The sequence below is a fragment of the Microtus pennsylvanicus genome, chromosome 6, assembly GCF_037038515.1.
Source record: "Microtus pennsylvanicus isolate mMicPen1 chromosome 6, mMicPen1.hap1, whole genome shotgun sequence".
Taxonomy (NCBI): Eukaryota; Metazoa; Chordata; class Mammalia; order Rodentia; family Cricetidae; genus Microtus; species Microtus pennsylvanicus.
The window spans coordinates 38,560,143-38,570,672 of NC_134584.1; the positions used below are offsets into that span (position 1 = coordinate 38,560,143).

The 10,530-nt window shown below is 42.2% G+C and overlaps 1 protein-coding gene across 2 annotated transcripts; it reads left to right on the forward strand.

Moving 5' to 3' along the window:
- Window positions 1-1,153: 1,153 nt before the first annotated feature.
- Window positions 1,154-4,907, forward strand: Gpx8 (glutathione peroxidase 8 (putative)). Of its 2 annotated transcripts, XM_075976049.1 has the most exons (3): window positions 1,162-1,571; window positions 2,034-2,295; window positions 4,325-4,907. In XM_075976049.1, exons 1-3 carry the CDS (start codon window positions 1,368-1,370, stop codon window positions 4,486-4,488), a joined length of 630 nt encoding a protein of 209 aa, XP_075832164.1. In that variant the 5' UTR covers window positions 1,162-1,367; the 3' UTR covers window positions 4,489-4,907. The 2 variants fall into 2 exon arrangements, with proteins under 2 accessions (XP_075832165.1, XP_075832164.1); XM_075976050.1 differs by lacking the exon at window positions 2,034-2,295 and having other exon boundaries at window positions 1,154-1,571.
- Window positions 4,908-10,530: the final 5,623 nt, after the last annotated feature.

Sequence of the window (10,530 nt, forward strand, 5' to 3'; positions counted from 1 at the left end):
TCAAAAAATTATTCCATGAACTTCTCAGTGGTGTGGGGGGGGGGATGTTTGTGTGTATAAGGATATGTTGTGTGGTTGTGTGTATGTGTGTAGCATAAATTCTAATTTGTCTTAACAATAAAAAACTTGGGATCAGCTATCAGGGGTGAACACTGAAGGACTGGAGAAGCAGAGCAGTCAACCACTAAAGAGTTCTTACTCTACCAATGCTCAGACCAAAGGGGCGAATCTCAGACTTCCTGCTGTCTCTATGACTACATGCTCAGACTGAATTCTTACACTGCATCTGAGCTCCTGTCTCCTCCCACCTTCTATTCCTCTCTCTGTCCAGCCATATCACTCCTGTCTCAACCTCCCTACTGCTGGGATTAAAGGCTGTGATCCCAAGTGCTGAGATCACTTTGTGTGAGATCTGTTTCTCTTTTAGGGTGGATCAATTTCAATTTCAGTAGCCTATGGTGGCCTTGAACTCACAGAGATCCATCTGCCTCTGCCTCCCGAATGCTGGGATTAAAGGTGTGCGCCACCACCGCCTGGCCTCTATGACTAACTAGTGGCTTAGCTCTGCACTCTGATCTTCAGGCAAGCTTTATTTGTTAGATTACAAACAAAATACCACTCCAGATGTGTGTACCTGTGTATGTGTGTGTGCCTGCATATGTGCATATGTGTGCCTGTGTGTGTGTCTGTGTGTAGTTATGTTATAAAGTATATATCTTGCCAGTGGTGATGACAAACCTATGAAGTTTCTGATAGAGAAGGGATGTTGGCTTTGCCTTTCTGACTTTCTGTTTCTGTTGTATTCTCCTGGCATCTGGTTGCCTTCACTAGATGAAGTCAGAATGAATTAAATGGCCTTTTCAGATCTTCATTGCTCCGTTGTAAATTCCTCATATTCCCATAATACGGTAAATAAACACATAATTATTTCAGTTCTTTGGGGTCACACCTCATAGTAACAGACCACATTAATGTACACTCTAACAATTCCTAGTGTTACTCTGTCCTCTACAACCAATCCTTCGCTCTGTAAGCACACAGGATGCCGAGTTGGGCGTTAAGCACTCATTTCCAAGTACGAGAGCACCACCTTCTGGTGAAATGTTTACCTAGCAAGGGGCGTGTTAAGGATCCACTAAGACGATACAAATTTTTCTAGCCAAAAATGGTTAAATTGAAACCACATTACAAATATATTGAAAATTTGCCGCGTTTCTGATTTCATTTTGATTCTTCTGAGGAGGGTCTTCGATTATTTAGCAGCCAAAGAACTGTAAGCCCTTCCGGTTCTCCTTTAAGCTCCGCGGGTTTCAAGTTTCAGCCCCTCCTCGAATTCCAGCCTGCTGAGACTCCCGAAATCATCCAAAATGGAGCCCTTCGCTGCCTACCCACTGAAATGTTCCGGGTCCAAAGTGAAGGTATTTGCCGTTTTGCTGTCTATGGTTCTGTGCACCGTGACTCTTTTTCTCCTACAATTAAAATTCCTGAAACCGAGAATCAACAGCTTCTATTCCTTTGAAGTGAAGGATGCCAAAGGGAAGATCGTGTCTCTGGAAAAGTTCAAAGGCAAAGTAAGTCTTCGGATTTTTATTTCTGTTGTTCCTCGGCATTGATACTTCTTCTCACCGTAGTGTAGGGTTCGTTACAGTTGTAAATTGGAATGTAGTCTTCAAAGCAATGTCGTTAGGTGTCCTTTTAGGTATCAGAGTTCTAGGAGCTTTTCACTTCCAACCGGTTAAGCGACTGTTTTCTCGAAAACTGCTTTCATTTTCGTGCGGACCTGATGCTGTGATCTGGAAGATGCTGTGTGGCTAGGGCGAGACCCACTTCTAAGAATATTACGTAATCTAAGTATAGCGGGTTAGCCCATTTATCTGGGTTATGAATTTTAATGAAGTTGGATCTGTCTGAAAATACGGAGTCTATCAGAGGTTGTATTCTTCCAAAATGGTTTGGGATTTTAATTGCCTGAAGGATTTTTTTTTTAATCTTTTGCTTCTCTTTCCGGTGGGGTTTTTTTCTTTTTCCGGGAGGCTTCCCTAGTTGTAAACGTGGCTAGTGACTGCCGGTACACCGACAAAAGTTACTTGACCCTCAAGGAGCTGCACAAGGAGTTTGGGCCCTATCACTTCAACGTCCTGGCTTTCCCATGCAATCAGTTTGGAGAATCGGAGCCCATGTCCAGCATGGAGATAGAATCTTTTGCGAGACAAAACTACGGAGTCACATTCCCCATCTTCCACAAGATTAAGATCTTAGGGCCGGAAGCAGAACCTGCGTTTAGATTTCTTGTTGGTAAATATCTACCCTGCCTCAATGTTGTCCATTCCTTTCCATTTCATTATTATACATACGTGCGATAGGAAAAGATATAGATAGATCAGGACCATAGTTCCTATCTCATTTAAAATATTTTACCGGGAAAATTTCATAAAACTTTCTAGAAGTTATACATCCCTGAAATCAATGTTTTGACTTCTTAGATGGTAAAGAATCCTACCTTGGTATGTTTTTATTCCTTCTGACCATCGTGTTAAAGATTGTATGTGAGGCGTGGCCACGACTGCTTTCCCTAAGTATTTCAGCTCTCCCCTCAGCTGCTAGCCTTTCTGTTGGGACAGTAGCCCAACCCCTGACTAAAGCTTCACGAATACTTGTGGCCGAGCATCAATAACTGAGTATATCTTCATGTTTAGTTTTATGGTGGCCTTTCCATCTGAGACATTGCCTCAAGGTTGACCTGACATTTTACCAGGGTTTTGCTGAAATTCAAAGCAAAATAACTCGCTTATTTTCAGAAGTCAGTCACATGAGACTTCCTCTATAACTAAGCTACCACAGCCATCTATTTAAAGTGTGAGTAACACAGTGCACAGGAACCGTGGCTGTTCTTTCTGGGAAATACTGAAGAAAAGGTAGAGCTGAGCCCTTGAGCTAAGCATCCAATTATATTCTAATGTGGACTCTGTCAAAAAAAAAAATGAAACTCAACTGTCCTCACAGAACCAAAACTGCCACACAGACAGTGTGTGTTGTTAGACAGGGAAGGCAGGAGAACCCAGAGGTCAAGTCCACCAGTTCTGGAAGGAGGTGCAGATAGCAACTCTGCCTCTACCAATAGCGGCCACTCAGTATCAAGTTCAGGCCTCCATTTTTCTCATTTGCAAAATGCTGAAGAGAGTAATGACCATTTCTTGGGGTTTCCTGACCCCACTTGAACCCTGAACTAGGCACAGAGTGAGGACTTGATTTTAATTTTAGTTGCTGTATCTTTCCTAGGAAAGACATTTGTTTTTATGTATATGAGTGTTTTCCCTGCATGTATGTGTTTGTCCATGTGTACCTGGTGCCCAAGGAGGCCAGAAGAGGGAGGGCATCAAACCACCTGAAACTGAAGTCACACAGCTGTAAGCCACCATGTGGGTCTTGGGAATCGAACCCAGGGCCTCTGCAAGACCAGTACTCTTAACCAATGAACCATCTCTCCAAACCCTACCTATTATATCTTTTTCTCATATTCATTAATATTAGGGACAGAGATCCAGAATGACAAAAGTAAAAACATTCACACTTATTACATAAATTAAGATTTAGCAAAAGAATGTCATAATTTCTCCAAGTAATCATTTCAAATCCCTTGCCATTTTGCTATATAATCAATAACAATATTTGAAACATCATTACATTAAATATGAAAAATCAATGTGTACCTTCCTTTTACCAAAAAAAAAAACAACTTTAGAACATTTTACATTTTGAAAAGTTGAGAACAGACTAGATATGGTGGCAAACACCTATAATCCCAAGATTGGGAAAGTGGAGGCTTGGAAGATTAAGAGTTCAAGGTTAGCTTTGGCCAAGAGTTCAAAGTTAGCCTAAGATATGTAGTGAATTTCAGGCCAGTCTGGGCTACACAAACATTAAATATTAAACTGGTCTTACTGGGCCTGGTGGTATTCACCCACCTGTTAATCCCAGGATCTAAGAGTCTGAGTCAGAAGGGCCACAAGTTCAAGTCCAATTTAGGCTACAAAGCAAAACAAAACAAAAAAAGAAAATGGGTGTAGATTACCAAATCTAAAATATATAACTTTGTTTCATGTCCTGACTCTAGATCAGGACAGTCATCTATGAAGTCAAGAATACTGAAGTCTGGTTACTGAAGCCTTGAGCTCTGCTTTGTGTGGGTGTTTTATTTTGTTCTTAATAGTATGACAATCCTAGAACCTGGTTCTAAAATTGTCACCTATACAGATGTAATAAAACTGAAAGCCTTGACAAAGAATAAAATCATGCTCATAAAAATATATTCTGAACATTATAGATTCTTCCAAGAAGGAACCAATGTGGAACTTTTGGAAGTATCTGGTCAACCCTGAGGGACAAGTTGTGAAGTTCTGGAGGCCAGAAGAACCCCTTGAAGCCATCAGACCTCACGTATCACAAATGATTGGGCAAATGATTCTTAAAAAGAAAGAGGACCTATGAAAACATCACAGTCAGTCCTGCACAGCTGGACAGAGAAATGACCTTGAAGGATTCAGCCTCCTTTTAGATGGTGACAACTATGGTACTAAAAGATCTTTCAGGCCATCTCACCACTCAGTTGCAATCGATGTCCCCAAAATAGAAATGTAACCCAAAGAGGAAAAAAGGGGGTGGGGGTAGCCAAAGAATCATGATGAAGTATATTACTTATCTGTCCAGAAGGAAAACTGTAGGAAGCTCAGCCACCAATATGCTTCTGTTTCCGGTTGTAACTTTCTCTAGGGTTGACCCATATGGGAAAACTAATGCCCAGGACCACTATGTGAAATGAGGAACACTGTGTGGTGACAGTTCTGAAGTGACTAACTAGCTGGAAGTGCTACACAGGTGTAATAAAGGATAAAGTGAATGCTGCAAAAGACAAAGTGCTTTTTCTTTAAGTTTTTTGAGACAGGGTGTCGGGGATCAGCCTCAACAAAAAATACCACTCAGCAGGTTAGGGGTATGGGGATTTAGGAATATTAGTAAAAAAATATGATGATGTGAAAATAAAAAGACAGAAAACATAGAACAGTACCAGGAGGAAGTTCCAGTGAATACTGAAATTGCCCACATTTAATTTATTTATTTATTTATTTATTTATTTATTTATTTTTTGGTTTTTCGAGACAGGGTTTCTCTGTGGCTTTGGAGCCTGTCCTGGAACTAGCTCTGTAGACCAAGCTGGTCTCGAACTCACAGAGACCCGCCTGCCTCTGCCTTCCGAGTGCTGGGATTAAAGGCGTGCACCACCATCGCCCGGCCCACATTTAATTTTCAATTGCTTAAAATGCCCCTGATCTCAAAAGGTAGGAGGAAATCAAAAAATTGCATATGATGCAAGGAAATGAACAGACCAATTGAAGGTTGTGGGCTACAGCTATAGTTAAACATTCTGTTGCTAGAACAAAACAAGTCATGCTCACAGCCTAGACCAAAACATTCTATACGCAAACCACTCCCTGGTTGGAATTCAATGTGAGCTCCCTAAAGGAACTGGAACCTTAATTGGATCTTGCCGGGGTCTCTGGCAGAAAGAGCAGACCCACCGGACTCTTCTGGGGGTGAGCAAGATGGTGAGTGTGGAACAACCCAGCCCTTCCCTCAGCCATGGGGAGAAACACACACTGAGTCAGAAGTCTGTCAAAGCAGGATCTCGTTTAATGGTATCAGGCAAGAACTTATATAGGGTTGTGAAGAGGGTGGAGAAGCTTGGGATGGATTGAGGCGGAGTAAGGAATAAGGGCCAATAAAATTCTGCCACGCTAACAGTGACTGGGTAGAGGTAGGTCTAGGTTGGGTAGCCAGAGACAGGTCTCCAAACTCTAGCTAGGCTCAGGAAGTTACACTGGGCCTCACCAAATTCAAGTTAGGCTCAGGAAGTTACACTGGGCCTCATGCCCGGGGTTCATGAGGCCCAACAGGATCCTTAGACTTTTGTTTGAGGTAGAGACATATCTACTTCTTTATTCCTGAAATACAAAGTCTGACTGTTTGTCATACCTGTTGACAATAACCTTGAGAGCAGAACTCACTGATGTAAATCTAGGTGCAACCTTTGTTTGAGGTAGAAGTATTAACCTTGAAGGAATAGAGGTGAGGTCCAACTCTCTGACTTTTGGTCAACGTGGAAATAGGCTCACATTTTTGGGCCTCCACAGCAGGGTTTCTCTGTGTGACACTGGCTGTCCTGGAACTCATACTGTAGACCAGGCTGATCTCGAATTCAGAGATCTTCCTGCCCCTGCCTCGTGAGTGCTAGGATCAGAAGTGTGAGCCACCACACCCTGCAAAGTGTGGACTTTCAAATCATTGCATGTGTTTCACACACAGGTTTTTATTTGGTGTTTCTTTAACATAGGTTTTAATGGTTTATTGAATCTGGACAAGTTGTCACTTCTAAATGATTTGAAAACAGCATCATTTTCAGCCCTTCCATGTGATTCTTCTAGGATCAATTTAAATTACATAACTAGGATATTAGAATTGAGGTTAGCCTTTAATTTTGAATAAAAACCATCAAGTATAGGAAAAGGGACGTAAGTGTATTATCATTTCAATTGATGTCTTACAAGTCAATTTTGACTGCTAATAGACTAAATTAGTCGTTTGGGGAGAACTCAATTCTGTGTCACTCTGATACTCAAAACTGTAAACATTGTCTTCAGAGAGTCAAACTCCAACGTAAAGTTGGTGATAGCAATCATGTAAGTCCTCAAAATCAAAACCTGGACCTTTTTGCAGAGATATTTGCATCTTTTCTCCCAAAGCCATGATCTTGATGTGTTGTCAGCCTTGTACCTAACAAAGTGACCTGCCCAGTTGGTGAAGATGAATTACTACCCTGTGAAATGCAATGTCATTGCATAAACGAATTACATTGAAGACTGATATTTTGTGTGGGAATACCATCATTTACAGTTCAGCAAAGGAGGAAGGGCCAATGTCAGTGGCTTTGTGGCTGACTCTGTTTAGACCTGAAGAAGACTGTGGTGAGTTCAGTGATACCACCACACTATACTAACAGTCTCAGAGAAACAAAACACGTTCCCTGTGGCACTGCCTTCTACTTCAAAGTGTATTTCCAGCCACATGGCTACTGATGTGTTTAGCAAGTTCTCTGGACCAGGTAGAAGTGCAGTGCCCCTTACAGGTGGCAAATCTTGCAAGAATAGCCTTGGGAATGCTGGATTTGTGTGCCAGCACACCTGGGGACATCTCATCAGCTGCATGACTTCTGGCAGGTCACTAACTACCATTAACATCAGTCCCCTTACCTGTAAAGTGGAGGTCAAATGGAACAACAACAAAAACAACCCTCCTAACCCAGTCAAATGGCATACTCATCAGGGAAGCAACTAGAATTAACCTGGATTGTTGTCAGTAAAAGAGAATTTATTCAAGTCTACCTGCCTTTTGTAATTTTACCCCGACAGACTATTAGCAATCTAAATTCTGGGTCTCTAGTACAATTTTGACCAGAATCCACCCCTCCAAGTGTTGCTTCCCAGGCACGATTGCCATGTCCTCCAACTACTGTGACTTCATGGAGCACCAAAACCACAAGGTGTTTGCACATGCTCGCCTTAGGCAGGTAAGCAGAGCTGAGCAGGCCAGCAGCACACAGGCAATGTAGACCCACACTGCCAGGTGGATGGTCAGGGAGTTGAACAGAGAGTGACCTTGACTGTCCCAGGGGATGTGATTTGATGACCTCAAGTCACCACTTCTCTCCAAAATAAAAGCTTCTTCCCCAAGTGTCTCCAGCTCTAGTTGCCTAATCCAACCCATGACCTCCATAAGATGCACTGTGGGAGGCGAGGCAGGCAGGTAGGCTCTGAAAGCATTTTCTTTGAATGGCCTTACCAGAAGCTCAAGGGACCACTCAGAGTTCCCTAACATTCCGCTGATAAGCCCTGAAAATCAAGAACTGTTTGCTAGTGTGCTGCCACTCACAGATCAGCAGGCCCACTTATCCTCCCTAACTGGAGCGCCACTTCCCAAATACAGACTGCTGCAGGACGTGGGAACTGGGGAAAAAGGTAGTTAGCTGTCATCTTCAACGCAAAACAAAGGGCAGTGATCGCATGCACCTTCACTGAGTTGAATAATTCATTGACTGAGTTTATTTTGGTTTTGTTTGAAGGGTAGAAAGGAATACTCCATACAAACTCATCACCTGTTTACAGCAGAGGCAACAGTAGAGAACAGTGGGACTGAAATATGAATTTTCCCTGATAGCTGGGAAATCTTAATGCATAATGATTATAGTGCATCTATAATGTGTGTTTATAATATTATAAATATATATGTATACATATAAAACTGAGTAATTTTACTATATATAGCTTGATGTGTGTGTATGTTTGTGTGTGTGTGTGTGTGTGTGTGTGTGTGTGTGTGTGTGTGTGTGTATAAAACAATAGGCTCTCAGGAATCCTGACTTACAGATGCACAATTTCACAGCCTAAATGTTCCCATGTGACAGACATCAGTCTACCAATGGCTTAGTGATGTGGGATGCTCTTGTGTGTGTGTGTGTGTGTGTGTGTGTATGTATACACACACACACACACACACACACACACACACACACACACACACATATATATATATATATATATATATATATATATATATATTAGGCCAAACAGTGTTGTAATTAATATAGTTTCTGTGTGGTTATTCAGGTCTGGGTGGCCAGGAACAAAAGAGGACAGTGCAATCTCCATTTCCAAAATGACACCAAATGATGGGCATAGTATATCCACAAAAAGCCTAATAAAAATTTTAAAAGGTGGGAGGGACTTCTACCCCCACAAAAATGGGAGTCAACCAGAGCTTCTTGATTGCCTCATGTTTTCAGATAGGGTCTGTTTGCTGGCAGCATTAGCAGCAAAAACTGTATGGCTCCTTTAAGAGACAGCTTCCTGGTTTGTGCTGGCACCCTATTAGTTCAGGCTTCTTATTAACTAGCTCTTATATCTTAAATTAATCCATTTCTATTATTTTATATTTTACCACAAGACTTGTGGTGTGTTACCTCTTACTTCTTGGGCGTCTACATGGCGTTTCCCTGACTCCACCTACTCTCTCTATATCTCTGTTCAGATTTCCCATCTGGCTTTACTCTGCTAAGCCATTGGCCGAAACAACTTTATTCATCAACCAATGAAAGCAACACAATTCACAGAAGGACATCCCATATCATCTTAGTGCCTAGCTTGCATAGTTTCTGAAATTTTTATCACTGCATCAATCAACAGGAGATAGCTCAAATAAACCATTACACACAGACTTGATAAAGGTGTCATAAGGCTCCCCAAGGAGAAAAGCCTACATCTCAAATGTATCAAATGTGCTTTTCTTATTATAAATACACTATTTTGACAGGGCACATACAAATGTGGGCATGTGTGCAGTTTCTGAACTATGAAATGCTGCCTGATCATAGGGAAGACTGTTGGCCTAAGAGCGCTGTCTACAGATAACCTCAAGTAGGAAAATATGCTAGTAAAAAGAATAAAAGGAAGAAAGGAAGGGGTACAGCAGGAAAGGAAGAGGGGAGAAGAGAGAAGAGAGAGGTGAAGCAGAAAGGAGGGGGGAAGAGGAGAAAGAAAGGAAAAGCGGGAATGTAGACGTATATTAAATAACACTTGTGGTCAGTTCTTCCCTCCTCATGAACTAGATCTCATCTTCCAATTATTGTAAACCAACATGCGGTATTTTACACAAAATAGGAGAACCAAGTTGTCTTTCAAATAGTTCAGCCCACCTCCCCATACCCAAAATATTCCAAATTTTCTGAAAAGAGGGAGATGGAACCCAAGAAGGAAACCAAAAATGGTATTCTATGTTTTATTTTCCATTAACTGTCTCTTAAAATTCTGCCTTGTGTGAGCAGACGCACTTAGTAGTCCCTGTACAGAATTATAGCGCTAATAGTGTTTCTTTGAAATAAACCAACCTCCTGGAGAGAGTTGGTAAAGGGACGCTGAACTTACTTAGTTCTCAGACTTACTTTCAATAAAGTTCTATTCTTCTGCCTACAAATGAATCCATTCCACTCTTCACGTCCTGGAGGAGGATAAAGGGCAGCTAGAGGTAAGGAACTGGGACGCTGCACTGGCTGGCAATGGCACAGTTCCACCCCCAGCGCTGTGAAAAGCACTGTAGTTTTCCCACAGGCAGCAGAGTCTGCTTCCACCTACAGCAGATTGTTATCCCTCTGCTGGTTCGGTTCCTTCCCATGTATATCCCTCCCATTCACGCCCAGGGTTCCTTCACTTCCCCTTGTGTACCCTCCCATTCACTCCCAGGGTTCCTTCACTTCCGCTTGTGTACCCTCCCTTTCACGCCCAGGGTTCCTTCACTTCTGCTTGTGTACCCTCCCTTTCACTCCCAGGGTTCCTTCACTTCCGCTTGTGTACCCTCCCATTCACGCCCAGGGTCCTTCACTTCCGCTTGTGTACCCTCCCTTTCATGCCCAGGGTTCCTTCACTT

Bases quoted from the DNA above. Each gene is read 5' to 3' on its own strand.
- Gpx8 (XM_075976049.1), top strand. From the start codon at position 1,368: ATGGAGCCCTTCGCTGCCTACCCACTGAAATGTTCCGGGTCCAAAGTG. The intron at 1,572-2,033 runs GTAAGTCTTCGG...TTTTTCCGGGAG, and splicing joins TGGAAAAGTTCAAAGGCAAA to GCTTCCCTAGTTGTAAACGT. The intron at 2,296-4,324 runs GTAAATATCTAC...TGAACATTATAG, and splicing joins TGCGTTTAGATTTCTTGTTG to ATTCTTCCAAGAAGGAACCA.